Below are 21,528 nucleotides of genomic sequence, written 5' to 3'. Positions count from 1 at the left end.
ACATGAGCTGGGACTGTCAGACCTGTGAGTTGAGCAGAGCTACCTGTCTGTGTGAAAAGGGAGCTCAAGCAATGTCAGAGCTGTGTGGGTCCTCCACTCATTTTCCTAAGTTGTAGATCTGAATCATAGTACTGGAGACAAATTGTTTCATAGGAGCATGTATGATGCTGTGTTTGGATTTGTGACTAAAACAATACTGATGACGCCCCAGCGTTTTGGCTATCACAGAACAATGCTTGCACAGTGTTTGTGTTAGAGACAGGCAAGAAGCTGAGAAAGAACAGTCTCTCTGTAAAGTCTCCCTGGAGAAAGACAATTTACAAGAGTTTGTAGTGATAGGAGAAGGGGAAAATGGCTTCAAACTGAAAGAGAGTAGGCTTAGATCAGACAGTAGGAAAAAATTCTTTACCATGGGAGTGGTGAGGCATTGGAACAGGTTGCACAGAGAAGCTGTGGATACTCCATGTCTGGAAATGATTTGGGGCCAGGTTAGCTGGAGCTCTGAGCAATCTGGTCTAGATGATCTTAGTGTATCTTCAAACCCAAACTGTTCACTTCTGTGATACTGTTAAGATGTCTAACCCCAGCTGACCAAAGGTATATTCCATACATATGATGTAGTGTTCAGCATTAAAAGCAGGGAGAAAGAAGGAGGAATTGGGGTTATTTATGTCTATGGTGTTTATCTTTTCAGGTAGCTGTTATGCACAGTGAGGCTTCACTGCCCTGGAATTGGCTTGTCAATGAGAAGTAATGCTAAAAATTCCTTATTTTGGTTTGCTTGAATATGCATGATATGTTTCCCTTATCAGACTGTCTTTATATTGATCCACAAGCAATGTCTCCCTCTGTTTGTTTTCTCCTCATCCTGTGGGAGAGGGGAGTGAGTGAGTAGTTGTATGGGTGCTTGGCTGCTAGTTGTAATAGCTCACCAAAACAGTGCAAATCTTCAAGAGTGAGACACTGCTGTAACCACAAGCAGAAATAAATGTGTTGGAAGAACATTTCAACAGGTTTAAAAAACAAGAACCACCTACTGGGACTTTAAGGGTAATCATATTGATAACTGTTTGGAAAGGGAATATTCCTGTGGAAAGTGCAGTGGTAGGAAGAAAAGAAAAAGTAATGTAATGTAACAGGATAGGGTCTGATCACAGCAGACATGAACTCCTGTCTTATTTTCTTGCCTTCCTTCTCTGTAGTGAAGATCTGCTTTCCTAATTCTTCTTGAGCTCCTTAGGCTGGAAGAATGGAGGGCACACAATGTAGCAGTGTGAGTAGCAAGAGAGCAAGAAGAAAGCAGCTTTTACTCCTAGAAGATCCCTTGAAGTTGTACCAGTGTTGAATTTAACAGGTACAATCAAGCCCTGCAGCACCTCTGTGAAATGTATCAGAAGTGCCATCAGATTAAGAAATGAGAGATGCATTTTTCTTGATGTAAGGAATAAATTGGTTGCGTATGCATTGCTAGATTATTTGTTCAAAACATGAGAAAATGGATATCTATATGTATTGAGAGCAGGTAAATAATTAAAGGAGTAGGTTAACAAAAGGAATAAATTGATGAAATTATTAATGGTCCACTTAAATATTGTGGAAATTGTCCTAGCATTAAATATAATTAAAAGTTTGTGAGTGTAGTTTGAGGAAAGTTAGTTTTCATGAAACTCTAAGTTAGATATTATTAAACCTTTGAAAAGCATAGAGTAAGAAAGAATTCAGTAAAGACTCTGTGGAGATAGGGTAGATTACTTATGCAAATTTTTACAAGAAGGCTTAAAAGTCAAAATAGACACCCTCGCCCTGCTCTCTCCTTTGTAAAACACTTAAAAAATCTATAGGGGTTAGGTGACTTGCCTGCCAACGCATGCAGCTTCAGTGGCAAAACTGAGCCTCCAAGAGGCCAGCCCTCCTATTAAAGCATCCCATGGCTAACTTCCTCTCCTACAAAGGAGAGACTATTTTTTGTAATAAGAGGACTAACAGAAAGGTCAAAGGTGGTTTGAACACTGAATGATCTTGCAGTTATACTGTATATTCAGGCTTGCTGCAGGAAACCCAAGTGGCTCTTTGGTTTTGCATATTGCAAACTATAAATACATGTAGTCTCTAGGGTCAGAAAACTAATGATAAATACGGACATAGGAATTAACTTTTCCTTTAAGTACAAGGATACTTTCTTCAAACATAAATTCCAAACATACAGTATCAATTACCATTTGGACTGTCATGTGAAAATAATTTATGAAGAACAAAAATTGTGAGATTGTGATCAAAACTCATATTCTGCATTTTATTGCTCTATTTTTGTATTTTTAATCATTCTGAAGTTATTAATGGATTATTAATATTAATTTTTTGGGATGCTAATGTTACCAAAGCAGTTATAGTAATGATCTGCATGGGTTGTGCATATAAACAAAAGAACAAAATCCAAATTATGCCATGTTTTTAAATAATAATTTAAGGAAACTTTTATTTTCAAAAATGATGTTATTTGCTGTTTTTAAAAAACCATAAAGTTTGTAATAGGTTAAAAAGTAAGTTAAAAAGTAATTTGAGACAAATGGTATTATCCGTTTATGTTGTCCTATTTTTTTTTAAATAACTAAACTACATTTAGGGATACCTATTGATATCTTGTTATTGATTTCAATGACAAGAAAATCAGTGCCCTTAAATAGATCTCAGTGATTTTTCACGAGGAGAATTGAGTATGTGTTTCTCCCTGTTGAAGCAGATGGCAGCAATTCAAAAGGTTTAATTGGGAAGGAATCAGGCCTGCTAAAAGCTTTTTAATATATGTAATATTTACATGCATATATATTGATACATTAGACATACATGTCATAAACAATAATAGGATCTTTGAAACAGAAGGAAAACAACAGCACTTGTGACTGTTCTCTGAGCAGAGCAGTGATAGTTACCTTTTTAGGGTGAAACTGAGCAGCCCAGTGATGTTGGCCAGTTTGCAAAAACCAGGTGTTAGCAGCAACGTGTTGCTGTAGTTGCATGTTTTGGTTTACTCTCTGATCTGATTTTTCCTTCCTTAAAACATTGTTTGTTTTGAAGGAGTTTCCTTGAGAAACAATAGGGAGCCAATGGCAAATCATTGTACGGCAATTTTTTTTTCTTAAAAGAACAGCAAACCCTCCAAAAATTCCCCCAGCCAAACAGTATCTAATAAAGAACAGGACTGTTCATTGAAGAAAATATCAGCAGATCTGGGAAATGTTTCATTCATTGTTTATTGATAATCCAATTACTGTAGTTGCAGCTAAAATGATTGGTAAATGTTCTGCTGTTTCCCTGTTGTAAAGCATTAAACGGAAAAACTGCTTTGTAGTGAAGAGATCCTCCTATACGTCCAACACATAATACTGTTGCTGTGTGTGGTGTGTGACACATGCTACCTTGGCGTGACACTCCCTACCTTGGGGAGTTTTTAAGTATATCTACAACTTCCAGCTAGTGATAAAAAGGCGAAGCACCATTTGGGCTTCAAGTTCTTTAAGTCCTTATGCAAATTGCATTAGAAATATGAAGCTGTGTGATAGCTGAAGGCATGTTAAATTAGGAATACATTTACTTAGAAATTAATATGTTGTGGTCTACAATATGAAGGTGTTGATGAAGAAAAGTAACCCTGAAGATCTTTTTAATGATTAAAAAAACAATTGCACTCATTCATCAATGAGAAAGGCTTGGGAAATATAAAAAGCATTGCTTTTTTGATCTGCAGTATTTGTGGCATTATTAAGTATGTTTAGCAGCTGTAGCAGTAGGTTTTGTTGTCATATTATTTCAACATAGAAGAATGATATGAAAACTATTTGGGATTCTTCCTCCTAACCTGGCAGATGCAGTGCATTTTCTAGTATCTGGAAATGGGAAAATAACATTTTATTCTGTGAGCCTCAGATCAGGAGAGGTTTTCAGTTTCTTCAAAAGATGGGCATCATTACCTTTCTATTCTATATTTAGAGTAAATAAAAGGAAATCTGCAGCTCCACCCCTAGAAAGTATGATATGAGTAGAAATGCCAGAAAAGAAACAATTTTCCATACTTGTCACTGAAATTCAAATGTGCTGTATTATGGGAAGCTCCATGAAGAGCAGACTAACTTATTAACCACATAATATATAAAATTAAGGTTGAGCTATTCTAAGTTTGCATTTGGATTTGGGAAGATGTTGGTCTTTTTTAGCAAGTAGAAGTTAAAGCAGACTTGCTTCAAGATAAAAAGGAACAATTTTGGATTGAAGACTTTTCATCAGTTTTTGATTGTGATATTCTGGTGAAATAATGATTTCCCTGATATGATTTGTTTCACTGTTTTAACTGTATTTGTAAAGTATTTTAAAAGATTTGCAAAAAAATAGATACTGAACTTCCAAACTGGTCTAGGTTATTACCATGTATTGTATTATAAATTATAGCCATTTTAAAAGTGGCATTCAGTTAAAAACCTGGATGAAACTGGAGCTAAAGTAATATTACTTTAAAAATCTTCAGGAAAAAGAGTTCTCACTAGAAAATGTTGCTTCATTGCATTATAAGGGATTTGTACCCATTTCAACAAAGTTTCTTTTGAAGGTTTTACTTGTGGTTGTTTGATAGAATTTCTGGTAAGAGCTAAGGAAGAGATCCATACTGAAATAGGAAGTCACTTTCCTCATGTAGCCGAGTCCAGGGCTGACTACAGATGAATCTTGATTTGGGTCTTCTTAGACCAAATGCAAGTAATTGAATTGACCACTGAGCTGAGTTACTGTTTAACCTGTGCTCTGATTGTCAAAAATTCAAGTTAATGGTTTCTTTGTTTTACATCATGAAAATCCTGACGTGTTATGTAAAATGAAGTTTTTGTTTAACTAAGAGGAGAGCTTCTCTCAATCACTCTGGTCCCTTCTATGCAGCCTGGTCAAGTTTCTGTCTCATACCTGATCAACATTCAAAAGCTATTTTAAGTTTGGTTTTGTTGTGATTCTGGATGTGCTGATTTCTAAAAGAAAGCAATTTTAGCTGAATTTTGGCTTTGATATATTTTCACCCAAAGTAATTTCTAGTTTGTGTATAGTTGACGAAACCTGAAAAATGAAAATATAGACAAACTGCATACACTACACTATTTAAATTTCTGGTTAGGCCAAACTATTATCATTTGACTGCTTTGTGGTAGAAATCCTAGTAAGAAATCTTACAGCTTGGAAAGATTAACTCAAGTATGCCGTGGAGTATTTTATTGTGTTTCTTAATTTCAGAGAGGTTATGGCTTCTACTCACAGAGAGCAGAAGGATTATGCTGATAAGAGCATACTGTGGGTTCTAGAAGGATCTTTTAACACATGTAGTATTATCATCTGGAAAGCGAGGCCTTGTATTTAAGGGCTATTCAAAATAGAAACTGAGCAAATATTAAACAAGAAAAAAGACAAGTTATAAAACTGGCAGGTTTATGAAAGAGCGCTTGTAATTTGGTAAACAGGTTCATGTCTTCTCATGTGGTCAGTATGGAGACCAAAACATCATCACATTAAATAATTTTCAGGATGAACAAGAAGGTTGGGTTTTTTTATAGCAGTGACCAGTTAGAAACATAATGTATTACATTATGGTAGAATGGTATTTTTTCCGTAAGACTAATGAATGAATAAGTTCATAGGGCTTTGGTATGTTTTGCCTTTTTTTTTTAATGGAAGACAATGCTTTCCTCTTCATACTAGATTTTTTTCTAAGACTTCTGGTGAGTTGGCCCCACAGTATAAAAATTTTTGTTATTCTTTCAGACTTGAAATTTTCTGGATATTTTCTTATGCTTGACATGGCTCCTTTAGAAGAGAATTGACAGAGCATTGGGAATCATCCATTACTCATATGAAGAAAAAGTCAAAGTCTTACTCCTGATAGGACCATCTTCTAATTTGAGATTTAATTGCTCTCCTACAGCATCTCCTTCTTTCAGGAAACCAGATGAAAGAAGAGTAGGAAATCTCTTGGTTTGATGATCTTAAAGGTCCTTTCCAACCTAAATGATTGTACGAAATGAGTGGGAAAATCTACTGAAGGCTTATCCCACCATGTTGTTCCCAGTCAAAATCGCCTGTTTTGCCTTTGCCCTATCCTGATCTCTAGGGCCTGATTGTCTGCTTTCACAAAAATGGGTCAAGTTTTGTGTAACTCCAAGAATCTTTAACTAGAAGAAGGCTGATTTCTCTCACCACTCTCAGGACTTGTTATTTTTACTAGTGACTGTGTATTATTGTCTATCAAAACACTCAAAATAGTGTTTTGAGGAGTGTGGTAGCTTCCCAGAATAGTAGCTTCTCTTGTATCTTGACCTGTGTATGCATACAAAATTTTCCTACATGTCCACAGACAGACAAACTCCTTTCCAGTAAGGCAGTATGTCATTTAAATGCGGAATCATTATAATTAGGCCAAGGCTAAAATGAAAACTCTTGTTATCTAATTAATAGAGGAAAGTTTTTGATAGCTTCACCCTGGTACAAAACTCAAAACAAGAGTTTTTGTAACAAGAAAAGCACTATGATCCTTAAATCAGACTAATAATTGTATCAGAAACATTAAGGTCAACTTTTAAGACTTTAAAACAACATTTAGAGTAAAGCTTTTGTGCTGTGTATACTCTGGCATTAGTGTTCCCTAAGTGTCATGTGCGTCAGGAAAAACACAAGGTATGGATTCATTAGTGCACATTTCTTTGCCAGCAGGATTAAGAAATGGCTTTTCTGGACCAGAGGTGCAGATGTCTCCTATAATGAATTATTGTTCCTTACTTTTACTATAGTGAAACTGACGTTCTTTGTCTTTCTTTCCTTTTTTTGGAGACTGCAGCATGATTGCTGGGGTACATTTAGAGCAATAAATCCAACTGATTGTAAAATAAATGCTCACCTAGCTATTTACTACACGGCAGGTTCTGTGTGCCTATTCCCTGCAGCCTCTAGCTAGTCTGATTAGCAAATTGTGAACCTTTCAGCTTGATCTTAATAGGTGTAAGAAATATGTGCAATAGTATCATTAGGGAAAATAGTGAAATAGGGAAAAAAAGTTTAGTTAGGGATTTTTTGGTATGGTTTGAAAACACAATGTAGTACCTCAATCTTAAGGCATAGCAATTCAAGGCACATTGCAACTTAAAATTTAATTTTAAAAAGAAATAAAATTAATTCTATTTTAAGACTCCTGAAACTACAATTAAAAGCTTCCTAAGTTTTTGTAAGCCTTGTTTCTTCAGTCAGATCTCTGCCATTCTAATTAGCAGTAACCGTTTCAATTTACTCAGAACTTAAAATTAAGTAAATAAATGAAGGAGACAATCCTAACATTTCTGCTTAACTTAAAAAGAATATTTCTGTGAAAGTAAGTGCCATGGCCAGTGATAGTTTTTCTGACTTCCCAAATTAAATTTTTATAGTTCAGTTTTATTAATAAAATATGTATAACTAATTAGTTAATTAGTTATATTATTAGTTATATTAATATATTAATATTAAGTTAGTTAATTAGTTATATGATGTTAATTAGTTATATTATGAACATGTGAAAATTATTATCACTGGAAAAACAAAATGTCCAAAGCCACATTAGTATTGAGAAAAGGGAGAAAAGAAGAACTTTGGTTTTCTGCTACAGAGAATTTAATGAGGAGAATAAATACAAATCTAGCCGAAAAAAAGCAGAGACTGTTTTGGGTGATAATATTCATATTCATATTGAGTGAGATGAGCTGATGACATATCAGCTTTTTGCCGTAAGAGAAAAGAGAGGTAATACAGAAGATTTTAGTAAGCTGAACATGAGTAATATAGGTAAGAGACATAAATACGTGAATAGAAGTTAAAGATCAAAGTAGTGATGAGAGATCAGTGATCACATATCAGCTTGTTTGTTTTGCTTAGAAACATCCATCCAAAGGTGGTGGTACAAGTGGCTGTGAAGAAAATGTTTTTTTCCCTGTAACTTTCCCAGTGAAATAAGAGCCAGCAGGTAGAAATGGTCAGAGGCTAGCAGGGGACAAAAGGTTGATTAAAAGTAGCTTGCATAAACCAGTGTATGGATAGATTGGGATGGAAATATCAGCACATTAGTGACAGCAGATAAAACAATGTTAAAAGAAGAAAGAATCAAAGAAGGTTGTCTGTAAGAGATCTTTATTTATGGAAAAAGAAAAAAAGAAAGCATACCTCTAGAAGCAATAAGATGAAGGAAGAAAACTTTTTCATAATAAGACCAACAGAGAAGGTAATCCTAAATTTCACTCGTATTTACCAAAAAAAGAAATCCAATTCTTTTCCAGTAGAGTCTTGTTAATGTATTACTCACACAAAAACTAAGCTAAGGTACATCTTAGAACAGCTTTATCCAAGTTTGTAATTGTTCTCTATCTTGATTAAAAATTTTAAAAGCTACAATTTTAATAAATTTTTAGAGCAGTTATTGGAATAATAAGTAATTAGGAAGTGTAAATTTTATGTTTATTAGTAGAATTTTTGTGTTTGCTTTCAGATTCATTGTGTATGTCCCAAACAGAAGTCTGTGCAATATCATGATTGGGGACGGGGGTTTGGGCAGGATGTATTTTATGTTTTGAAGAAAAGCAGTAAATTGATTTCTAATACTTTTATGGTGGGGGGGGAAATGTCTGTGCAAATTAACTTCAAACTAAGGACAAAATAAAAAGCAAAACAGAGGACCTTACTTTTTCTCTGAACTAGAATTTAGAAAGTAATTACATTCAGAGCAACAATGTTTATGGTGCAGTAAGTACAAAATTTAGACCAGTGGCTAAATCAGTACATGAAGCCTTTATGAAGCTCTATTATCACCCAAGTCCTACATTAAGGAAGAAAGTAATTAATTTTTAGACTTCTGCCTAGGGGATGTTTGACACAAACCATATACAGTTTCTTTTAAAAGATGTCTTTGATTACTAAATAGTTTTGCTTAGAAACTGCACTTTTACCCTTAAAGTGCAAAGGCAAAGCTTTTAACACAGTGATAAATGTTGTCCTGTACTTCGTACAGTCCTTCAAATAAGAAAAAAGTAAAGGTTTTAGCTTTTAGAAGAGGGTGTGTTACCAGAACTGCAATTTGCATTTGCAAATCCACAGGATTTTTACTATTAAATTAAGCCCAACAGCCAGTTTAAACCATCAGGGAGTGGTAGAGCTGAAAAGTGGTGTAGCAGGTACTGTAACTGAATTACAGGAGGTATAAGCCACCCCCTAAGGGAGACACACAGCAGGGAGGACCACTTGCAGCACAAAGCTGTCAGGGAGATCTCACAGGAAACAGCCAAGTCTGGAAGTACTAGTGCTAGTTGGACAAGAAATAGATGACAAGTTATATGAGTATCTGCAAGAGATATGTGTATAATTTGTCACTACATGTGTGGTATATACAGTTATCTTTTGAATAAGGGAATTGTGATTCCTTAGTTCTCTCAAAACTTGAACCCTAAAATTATGAAGCATTATGTGCCCTTGCTTCTTACTTAAAGCATATAAACCCTTTTGAAAAAGTTCATCTTGCTGGTTTTAAGCATTCTTAGACTTTTCAGTTTTGCATATGAAAACCTGAAACTTTTGTGGGGCTGTCAGTGACCAGAAGAGCCTGTGTTACAGTGCAAAGTGTAATCTGACGTATAGCACCTTCCAAAAAGCAAATACTGAGTGTCAAACCCACAGATATCCAGTGCAGAAGAACAGGTCCTGACAGTATTAGCTACTAAAGATACATATGCAATTCCTTGCCTCAATGCATCCTCTCCAGTGCTGCGGATCCTCTCTGGGATGGACTTGTAGGAGGGCAAAAGAAGAGGAAAGGGCTGCTGGGCCTGCAGCTGTCATAGCAACTACTCCAGAATTTTTTTAGGGAGGCCATTAGGAAATATAGGAAAAACCCCTTGATCACGAAGGGATTTTGCAAACTAGCCCACTTGCTGTGCACTAGAATTACAATTTATTATATGTTTTGCAAAAACAATAGTCTTTTATCGTGCATAATTCACTGCAGAGCAGACATGTAAGCACAGAAAGCAATTGAAGGCCTGGAGATAACCTGAAGTTTAAAAATGTCCAATTTTTAATATATTTTTCAAGGAAACATACCTTTTCTTAAGTCATCGTTTAAGTGATTTATTTAGTCTTCTTGTAGACTAGAAATTTGGAGAGTATCTAATCTGTCTGTTTAGAGAGAAAGTTGTCATTCATTCACAGAGAGAGCTACCCTGGGGGTTAACTACAGGTTCTTGTGCTGCCTGAGGGAGGGGGCAGCAGTTTATGTTAATTCACTTCTTATAGTCCTTGCCTATGTGTTTGCAAAGCTGTTTTAAATTCACTGCTAAGAGTATGGCCAGCCATGTGAGTGACTATGTTGAAGTTTACTGCAGTGCAGGTTTCAGTGATACCTTGCAGCAATTAGTTCAACAGATTTTCTACCACCTACTGTTTGGAAAAATATAATTCATTATTATTAGATTTATGACTTTTTCCCATTTCAGTGGAGACACCTTTTCTCCTTAGATGAGTTAGGGTGAATAGTTTCTGATCTACATTTTCTCTCTGCTGTTTATTTTCTTGTATCCTTTAATCATGCTCAGTCACACTTTTCTGTAAACAGTCCCAGTCCTTTGGATCAGTTTATCATTCTTACTGCACCTTTTTCTGATGTATTTTTCTTAGATAGGCTAACCAGAAATGAACAAAGTATTCCAGATGAGGCCAAATTATTGATATACATAACAAGTAAAATCCTGGCCCTGTTGAAGTTGCTGTGAATTCACTGTCATTGAAGGGCTGAGGTTTCTCCCAGTGCTGTCACATTTCCCACATTATTCTTCCTCCCATTTTTCATACATTCAATTTCAGAATCTGGCAACTTAGACTTAATCTAGAATCCTACAGATTCCATTAAATCCGTTAAATCGCTGTTAGTCCTCAGATCGGGAGTTTTTTTCTGTGGACATGATTAGTTCCCTCCCCAAACTACTTTGATGAAATAGGTCATATTTTGTCCTGATTCCCATTTGTTATGGATGTTAGTAACTAATCTTGATGTTAGTTTTGAGTAGCTGAAGCTGAGAGAAGCAGAACAGACTGAAACAAAGCTGTTTGTGTTCACAATGACCTTTAGCTGCAAAACCCGCTAAAATACATTATTTAGTATATGAAAGCAAACAAATTTTTTGCCTCAGTAAATGACTGTCCATAGTGCACTATGAGTATGAGGCAAAACAACTCAGAGTTTTTTACAGTGTCTGCAAAAGAAATCTGTTGGTTTTTGTTTCCTCTCCAGAAACATCTAAGAAATGTTCAGATTGTTGCTGCCTAATAAATACAGTAAATGAAATGTCAATAAATTGACAGCAATTTAACCTGACAATAACATGGATTGACCAAATTGATTAAATTGATTATGTTTCATGTATTTACAATATGTAGACACAAGCCTAATTTATTTTCTGAAGAGTTCAAGGTAGGTATCACTGGTTTAAAAAAAGGCAAAAACAAAACAATGGAGTAATGTTTGTGGTTGCTATCTGCAATAATCTAATGCTGACAGAGAGCAGTATTTTATTTAGTAATTAACAGTGTAAAGGGAAGAGAAGCTGTCATGTTGGTTCTTAAGCTAGGGAATGTGATGAAAGATGATATCTGCGATCTCATCCTTTCCACTTGTTTAGGATTGTCAGAATGAGAAATGTCAGCATTATGAAAGCTCAGCTCTGCTCTTGATATGATAAAACCCTTCAAAAGCCAGTCTTTCTTTCCCTCTCCCCCTCCTTTCTCCCTCTCCTGCTTGCACTCGCTTTTTTTATTTATCCTGTTTTGTTAGATGGCAGAAATATAATTATTTTCTTTCTTCCTATTATAAGCCACCATTTTTGTTTTATTATATGTTTCACAACCCCTAATGCCCTACTGAAAATTACCTTGTTAAATGACAGTGTTTCAAAGCCATGAATCCTTTCCACCATTCCCTCAGAGGTTTGAAACAGTCAACAGACTGTAAAGAATAAATAATAAAAAAGTATTGATTATTTTGATGACTGTGAGATTCAATTAAGTATTAATTTTGCCCTCCAGTGGACCTATCAAGGTATTCAAAAGGGAGGATTCGGCTCAACTAAATGTGTGCTGAGTGCTTCAGCCTTAAATAGGGGGAAAATGTGTTTACCTACAGTATTTGAAGAGGAGTGCATTGATGCACAGAGTCCAATATTTAAGTGCTGTGCAAATTGAGCCCTGGTGACAGTGACATTGTTTTCAGCAGTATGAGTATTGACTAAAGAAGAACATTTGATGACAGCTTAAACTATTTGTATTGATTAACATTTTCATAGATTATCATGTGTCATATCAAATTTACTTTTCAGACATGAATACATTAAAAATCCCACAGGCGAACATCGACCAATGTAAGGACGGGACAGAGGGAACATGCTAGCCAACCTACTTGCTCGCTGGTCACCTGTTCTCTGCATAAGAACCATTTAGGCATGAACTTTGCAATAAATAGCTGCTAGAGAGATCAACAAGGTCACTTGCTCTTTTTCTTAGTTTTTTTTTTTTTTTAACTCTGCTTTCTGTGCTGTCATGATATTATGCTTATTATTTTGCAAACGGAATAACTGAGTGTGCTTGGAAATAATGCCTGACCCCTAAACGTCCTCAATGAGCAGAAGATAAAACAGATTCTGATCATCAAGAAAAAATTTAGATGTGTACATATATAGATGTGCAATGTTTTATGGGGCATATAATGTTGCAAACACAAGAATAATTGCAAACTGTATGTGTAAGTATCTTCTCTAATTTTATCTTCTAGAAAATGTTTTCTGTGGTTTTTATTTTCAAAAGAAAAATGTGTCTTTGTGTCGTTATGGACTTTTGGAGCATAGTATCCCAACAACAGGAAGAGTTAGAAGAAAACTGTATCTCTTTTAAAAGTATGTAATGAAATGGCTATTTGATGCTGTGTATTTTCATAGAAATGTTGTAATGCTAGAAACTGTGTATTTGATTTTGTTAATGTTATACAGCTGAGGATGCCTCTTTAAATCACTATGGAGCACTCACAGCGGGCTCCTCTTCTGTGGTATCGGAGCATATAGGAATTTCTTCTCTTACTATGCTAAGGACAGGGTGAGGTGTAAAAACATACACACAAAAAAAGCACATCCCGCAATTAAAGCTGTGTCGGTTATGTTGCTTTCATAGAAGTTTTTCTCCAAAGCATCCTGAATCTCTCACATGCTAGTTGAGCTTTAATAGGGTGGGGAGTAATGGAAAACTCATTGGATCTGTAATAGCTCTTCACTTGACTGCAGCCAGCAATAACAGCAGGAGCAGCCACAGATAAGAGAGAGAGAGAGAGAGTGTGTGTATGTGTGTGTGTGAGAGAGAGAGGGAGTGGAAGAGAGAGTATACGCACACCAAAGCTGCCACTTTTTTTCCCCCTCACTGTTTTTTTCCCCCCACCCTAGGATCCAATGATAGCTGGACAAGTCAGTAAGCTCTTGCTGTCACTGCGGAGTGAAATGAATGCAGAGTTGAGAGGTGAGGACAAGGCAGCTACTTCAGACAACGAGCTGAATGAGCCCTTGCTTGCGCCTGTGGAATCAAATGACAGCGAGGACACTCCCAGCAAGCTCTTTGGTAAGTCTGTCTAGGTATTTCATTTCACTGCTACCATGTTGTCCGGAAGAGCAATCTTCCCGTTCTTTTTTTTTTTTTTTTTTTTTTTTTTTTTTTTTTTTTTTCCCCGCTCAATTTTCTTGTAAGTAGGAAAGAGTAGCTTGGAGTATGCAGGCACACAGTCCTCTGCTCCTATTGCAACTGGTTACCAGAATGACAGCATCAGTCCTGAAAACTTTTGCTAACAATTTACGTATTTAGTGGAAGTTGCAGACATTTTATGAATTTTTTTGAACCATAGACTGTAACGTAAAATTGTGTGTGTGTGTGTGTATCATTTTCTTGGAGTACTTTAACACTTATTGTGGTGGATGCTGGTGTGTTGCACATGCTACCAGCTTTTTCTGAGGCTTGATTAAACTGAAAAGTTATAATTTTTTAATGGTAAAAATAAATCTGGCTGAAGAGAACTGAAAGATTCTTGTAGAAAGCACTTCATACTGAGTAAACAAAGCCTAGCAAGGGTATTGCACATGGACCTAATGTTTTTGGAATTTAAATCAGAAATTAAATATTTCTCCTCAGGTCTGTGGAAAGAAAGATTACCTTTTGATTTTTTATCCGTTTTGCAACAGTCCAAATTGTGCAAGATAAGTGTAACATTTCACAATCAAAACAAAAGCAGTGAGAGTGGCACTCCAACACAGACATCTGTCATTCAAACGGATGACACCCTGTAAGCCAACTCAAGGAACTCTGATCTCTAATCAGAAAGGGGAGCAGAGCTGTTGAGGTGCGTGTTTGAGTGATAGATGTTGATAGGTGTCTGAGCTGTAGCAGCACTGTATGGTACATTGTGACATTTGGGGTTTAGAAGGACTACACTCCTGAAGAAGTCCCTTTTAATTATTTCTATTTGTGACCTGAGACAAACCTTAATAAAAATGGAGCACTTACTTATTTTTTATTATTCTATTGGTGGAAGTCAAAGGGAAAAAGGTCTTGTTTAAAGGGAATGCAGTTCTAAGGGAGAGGGGGTGAGAGCCCATTTTCTAAGATTCAACTTTTGATTTCATAATCTGTAACGAAATCAGTGTTCAGATTTCAGTATTCTACCTACAATAAGAGCTGCAAGATTTTTTAAAAAACAAAAGAACATGTGCAATTGCATAATATTCTTTACACATTACTGAAAGATACAGCACAGAATGTTTTACTAAATAACCTCACTACAGATGCAGGGAAAATATTAATTAAATCCCCCTAAAATTTAATTTCTGGATTGCAGTAATGACTGTTACTGAATATCACATCCATTTTTAAGCACCCTCTTAGTAATCTTTGTTTCCATGGAAAGCATAATTTCCGTTAGCAGTTTGAATGTTCAAAAAGTATATAATAATTATTTTAGCCCATTTTATTTAGGAAAGAATTATAATGTCTAAAATTCAAAAGGCTACCAGTTATTTAGAGTAATATAAATATCTTCAGCTGTGTTTACATGTTTTATTTGCTCAAATGTTTAGGCTCCCTCTATTAAATACAGCAAGTCATATAGAAAGCAAAAAATGAGCTTTTAATTTCAGGATAGTGAAATGTCTGTTTGTTTTTCAATCAGGCAAGTATTCTAATAAAAGGCAGGATATTTTTTGAGCCCTTGTCATTTGGATGTTCTACAGTGGTAGTGAAATATACACAGACACTTTCATTAGAGTTGTCGTGTGTGATATAGAAATGATGCGTAACCATATCTTGCTCCTTTCTGGGCTGAAAATATAATTTATCTCCCTAAAAGCACTAGTGAAAGAGCTAAAAATTAATATATTGTGCTTTTTCTATTGGTGAGTGTAAGATGTTTGCTAGTCTGATCTTTATACTACTAAAAAGATGTTCCCAAGTAAACAAAAGTAGGTGAAATAGTCCAACTGCCTCGGTATGAACTTGTGTACCATTTATTGAGGTTTTGTTAGAATATGAGAGATGCTACAGATCTATTAGCAACAGCCCTTGTAAATTATTTTTAGTAACTTTTATAACAAAAAAAAAAAAGGGATAGTGGGGCAATTTTGATACATTTGAGGATCAAATGGAGCCAATATAAAATAAAGATGATTAGATGTTATATCACAGTGCATCCCTTAAGATAGATTTGCAGTAAACATTAAAAATTTTCAAGTACAGTTGTGTTTAAAGCTCTGATGCAGAAATATGGAACACCACCACGCTATAGTTTTTACTTTATTTAATGTTATGAATACCATGTTAAGAATGCATACTTTGTACTTTTCTTTGCAATGTCTGAAGTTAAATTATTGTAAACATATTGACAGGTGTTGGCATAGAGAATGACAACTTTCTCCTTCTTTCACACAATCAGAGATAATAAATATCTTTTTAAAATATAACAATTAATGCATGCTGTGTGAAAATTTTCGCCAAATCTCTTAAGCAGGTGAGGGAGGAGCATTTTAGAAAGTCAAGAGGAAACAGGTCCCTAGAGAATAAAGTTTTTCTACACTGCTGCTTTTCATTTTTTTTTCAGGATTTGTGAAAATCATGCACTGATTTAGCTGGAATGAACGACCAGCATTTGTGTGTCTTGTTGATGTTAGCAATATTTCATGAGTCTTATTTTCATATAGATGAACAGAGTTGAACAATGAGATGCGAAGAGCTTTCTTTTACCAGACACATTCTGCTTAGCTTCTTTTGATGGATGAGTTTATTTCTGCAAAGGCCTGCCTTTCTCACCTGTACCTTTTCCTAAAATTCACCTACTTACTCTCAAATTTCTTTGTTCTGGTATTTCACTATATGCCACAGAAACAATGGGTATTTGTTTTTTGTTACCAATCAAAATGATACATTTTCAGTAACAGTCCCTGCTGCCACTGAGGAAAGGGCAGGAGCACAATTAATTGTATTTATTTTTTAAGAGAAGTACTAAACTTTTGTTTCTCTTATGGGTGCTTTGCTATCAGTAACAAAGCGGAAGAATGCTGCAGCATTTTAAGTCTCAGGGAGACTTAAGCATTAAGTATAAGTTCCTGACGATCTGAAAGAGCTTCACCTGAAACTGGTGTACAGGTGTCTGGGAAGATGCACTTTGTCACTGTGTTGCAGCTGTTCCCTGTGGGTGAGGACAGGAGCAGCTGTGATTAGAGGGTTGTGCCTTATTGTTGTTTGCTGGCTTGTTTTCTCCTGGTGGTGGTGACTTTTTTTTTCATTTTTAAAATTTGTTTCTCTTTGAAAGAAAATGCTGTCCCATAGTCCAGGGGTCTGTAATCCTCTACTTGTGCTTTTATACCAGTGGACTCTTTTGAATTTGCATACTTCATGCTAAAGACTTTTGATACTGAAGTTACATGAAACCAGAAAAAAGTAGAAAAAGTCATCAAAAATTAGGTGCAAAATGTTGGTAAAGGAATCTGTCCTGAAACTCATTACCTCAAAAATACAGTTTTGAAATGTGGGTTAGCACAGCTACACTGTTTTGGTTACAGAAATCCCAGTATGAGGTGAAGTTGCTTTGTAAGAGACCTTGTGGTGAGTTATTTATTTTTAAAAATATTTCTGAAGTAATATCTCCTATTTTAACCATAGAATCTAATTAAGTAACATAGAAACTGAGTATGGCTCTTGACTTTTCTGGCACTGTCATTTTCAGATCAAATTGTCTTACTCTGCAGTATCATTCAAAATACTAGCCCAGGCCAAATGCCACCCGTCTTACTAGAGAAAGCTTTTGCTAATGTTAAGTCGCAGTTTCACTTGAATAAATATATTGGTATTTGATCCTAACTTAACTAATCCTATTTGTCATTTTTTACTGTATTTTCAAACAATTCTAGTATAAATTATGAAATACTGCTCTGAAAAAGAAAAATCTTAGAAGAAAAAAAGCACCCGTCATGTTTAGCTGTGTGATAAATTGTTGAGATTCAAAAGTTAGACACCAAGGATATGTCGTATATAAAATTCTCAGTATGGTAAAAAATCCCAAGAATGAAGTGGCTGATCGAAGCATCAGAACCCCATGTGGACTAAGGCTGACTTTCCTGGAGTTAGATCTAGCCCTTAACTAATGCTTAATTTAAGGCAATTTGTGACATAATTAGATGACCGACAAAACAGCTGGGAGTGCATGCACTTGCATTATTAAGGTAATTTTACTGTATGATAAAAAGTTATTCTTTGAGATTCAGTCTGTAGTTCTACTAATCAAAAAAATAAATAAAGCTGTAAGTATATAGCGAGGGCAATACCAAGCCTCTAATTTTGGAGCAGAAGTGTTTCCTATTTAATAATTGCAGAACAGAAAAAAAAATTGACTGCTAACCTTTTTTTTTTCTCTTTGCTAACAAGGTTTTGTTCCAGTGAAATGAGATCTTAAATTTCTTGTGCTGGATCTGATGACTGTGGTTTTCTTTGGTTCATTAGTGGGGTTTTGATCTTTTCATAATGCTGTGTATGCTTGAAATATGGAGTGGGGATATGGGAGTTAAAAGTTTGCACGCATTTAAGTAAACAAGTTTTTATTTTCAAACCTCTGCATTGGCTTTGCAATTTTACTTTCCTTCCCCATATTGTTACCCATGTTTCAGAACTGTGTGCATCCTTCTACATAACCATACATATGTATGCTGCAGAGAAACAAGGTAGAAGTTGTTTCTGGCTGATTATGTTTTGCTAGTAGATCTCTTGTATTACTCTTTAAAGAAACATGTTATATATGGGTTTGTTTTTTTTTTTTAATTGGAGTTGCCTTGATTAGAATTTATGGTACTGGAATAATTTCAGTTACAAAGGATAAAGGACTAAATTGTCTTTTACCTCTTGAGACAGTGGTCTCTGCAGGTCAGAGCAGAGGTCATTGCCAGGTTGCTGTAAGGAAGCTGACATTATCATCCTTAACAGTATATCTAGCCTGTGGGGGCCTTCAGACTATGAGCTTTCCTTTCATCAGTGTATTTAAGAATGACTCTCAATGGTTTGGTTATATCCTCAAATTTTAAAGGCCTGTAAGATCTCTGCCCATCAGGAACACTTTGCTAAGGTTTGGTAATTTGGTAAAATGGGAGAAGGCAATGTGTATTTGTTGCTCTTGATGCATTTTAAAGTGCATGTTTCTGTTCTGATAGGAAGGTTCATGGCCCAAATGGTCTCTATGTTGAAATCAGAGCCTTCTTTTAGAGGCTGCAGACATAACATCTGAAATATGTTTCATCTGCATTTAAAGATTCTTGTCTTTTCACATAATTTTATTCCTTAATTTCCATATTGTGAGTGCTTTGTTGTAAGACACCATCAGTTATCCATGCCATAGAACTGATCCTGCTAGTGCTTGAACACATGATACTTTCCTTAAAGCAAATAAACTGTGGATTAGGAGCCCTATTTAAATACAAAGACTGTGTCAATGAGAAACATTAATGAGTGGCATGTTTACAGGACTGAGTCATCATACAGTCTTGTAAATTCATTTTCTAAAGTTTAGTGATGTCTTGCTTAAATAATGAGTAAGTTCTTAAAGAACCCAGAGATCTGGCTATGTGATTGATTGTTACTTCTGAAGGATATATTTTACATGAGTATTTTTAAATAGGTATTTGCAAACAGGGACTTGAATTACTCTGAATAATACTGTTGTCTGATTTCTTGGCAGAATTCTTACTTTGTCAGTGTGACATGTACTTGTGAACGGAGAGTAAATGCCCATTAAAACCAAAACAGATGTTATGACAATTTAAACACAAACCAAGATGCAATGGTAAGGTAGAAAATCCATCCTCAGCTCAGCTTTCCTGCTGTGCTTAGGTATTGCAGGTAGCTCAGGCTATGGTGATACTGGTGCTAGCACATATGTTCCAGCTCTGAGGAGACCAGAGTTTTAGTCCCTTAGCCTTTGATGAAAGCAATATTGGGCTGATGAAGGACAGGTATTGCAGCCCCACTAATAAATCCTCCTGCTTGTATGGAAATAAAGAGGAATCTTGTAGCTGTCCCTGAATTGTGACAAAGACAGACCATTAAAAAAAAAAGAAAAAAAAAAACAAAGAAAAAACGAAATTTAGTTTGAGTATAAGTTAATAATTTTTTTTTAAGTGTATGCTATGTGTTTTTTAAATGAGTCTTGAAGTCTCATTTTCTGTATTTATACATAGAACAACCAACATTAGAGAGGTGAGGAAAAACCAATTAAATCCTAGTATGTAATTGGTATGACTGAATGACGAAAGGTTCATTTTTAATTAATCTTTCTTCTCTCTGAAGTTATAAAAATAGCAACAAACTTGTTTAAAAGCAACATAAATGGCTGGCTGTTTCAAAGGGGACATGCTGGCTACTAGACAGTAAACAGGTAATTTGTGAAAGAACTGTTAGATTCTTTGATTGAGATCCTTGCCAGTTTGTGTTTTGAGATTAATAATAGATCAGACACTTACACATTTGAAAAGGAAGTAAATGTAAAAAGGAAGGATAATGCTATGATTCTATTTGACTTCACATGATTAATCAAGTTTCTCCATAGGAATGTGCTGGTGAGGCAGATGGTGGCAAAGTTAGATTTGCCCAAATGTACACATGGCACCACTTAACACCTCTCTTGATTTCCTTATGCTAACCAAAGAGGCAGCAAGTGCTTATACCAAACTGGCACCCTGTCAGGGCAATCTGTATAAAGTTTCCTGCTGTCAGGTTAATATTTTTTTTTAAAAATATCCAAAGGCAGAGGTAGCTGTAGGAAGCTCATAGTAACAGTTGCCATTCTCCTGTGGATCATTTTTCTCTTTAATATCCTGTGTAGCACTTGGTTTTCCTTGTGTTGTCTTCCTAGGTTTTTTTTTTTCCTTGTCATTTGTAGGTTCTTCTTTGTTTAATTCTTTTTCCTTGTGAAACTGTTTCTTCTGTTGGATCCATCATCTATGGTCCCTTTTTGGGAGGAGAGATGGTCAAAGGATGGGAGCATCAGCTTTATGGGTTTTTATACTTTGATTTAATTGCATATTCAATATATTAAGCTTTCTTCCACAAATGGTTTATTTTCTGACTTTTTACATGACTAGTACTACCATTAGTACTTACAAAATAATATTATTTTGTGAGTTACAAAAATATTTCTGACAAACTCAGAGGTAGCAGCTACATTCAAATGATTAAAAGAGAAAATTAATGCTAAACAGGGACAAAACCAGTATAAAATTAAATGTGTCATAATTTTCATGTTTCAATGGGAATATTATTTTTTCATGTAAATAGCTTGATGTTTTTAAACCATAAAGTCTTGCTTCTCTTTTTTTCCACCATCTAAAAATCAAAATCAATATCAGTATGAAACAAAGAAAGATTTGTATTGTGACATAAATGTTGTGATACTGCTTTGATGCTCTCAGAAGCCCTTTTACTTTGAAAGCAAAGGTAATCTAAAGAAGAATAGTACCTCATCGTGTCTGGCTGGGTAGAATCTGCTGGTTTCAGAGAGATTAAAATTGGGTTTGTTCTCCAGATTTCAGGAGTATCTATATCTACCAAATCAATGAATAATGCACACCTCTGCACTCTAAAGCAAGTTTTTTTTTTAAACACTAAACTACTGCTTGTCTATGCCTAAAAGAAATTTGGATTTCTGGTATTATTTTAGAATATACAAGAAAGAAGAATATACAATATTAGGAAATAAATAAATATACAAGAAAGCATATACAATATTAGGAAAGTGGGAGTTTTATTTTTCTTCTCAGATGTCCTTTTTTTGGAAAGGTAAACCATCATTTTAATTTCTGAACAGTTGGCGTTGTCTTACAGAAACGTTACGTTTTACAAAACAGAGTAATCACACTAGAAAATATTTACAAAAGT

The 21,528-nt window shown here is 35.2% G+C and overlaps 1 protein-coding gene across 2 annotated transcripts in view; it reads left to right on the top strand.

Annotated features, from left to right (window-relative positions):
• POU6F2 (POU class 6 homeobox 2) overlaps positions 1–21,528 on the top strand; it is a 312,234-nt gene that overhangs the window by 50,068 nt on the left and 240,638 nt on the right. The window contains exons 1-2 of one of the 2 annotated variants that reach the window (XM_053969865.1): positions 10,367–10,378; positions 13,518–13,689. In XM_053969865.1, the coding sequence (XP_053825840.1) occupies positions 13,524–13,689 (166 nt within the window). In that variant the 5' untranslated portion in view covers positions 10,367–10,378; positions 13,518–13,523. Of the gene's footprint in view, positions 1–10,366; positions 10,379–13,517; positions 13,690–21,528 lie in introns of those variants that run through there. The other variant, XM_053969855.1, reaches the window with a different exon arrangement.

The sequence above is a fragment of the Vidua macroura genome, chromosome 1, assembly GCF_024509145.1.
Source record: "Vidua macroura isolate BioBank_ID:100142 chromosome 1, ASM2450914v1, whole genome shotgun sequence".
In the NCBI taxonomy this organism is placed as follows: Eukaryota; Metazoa; Chordata; class Aves; order Passeriformes; family Viduidae; genus Vidua; species Vidua macroura.
Note: the sequence above shows the minus strand (reverse complement) of the source record. Positions and strands in the feature narration are given on the sequence as shown.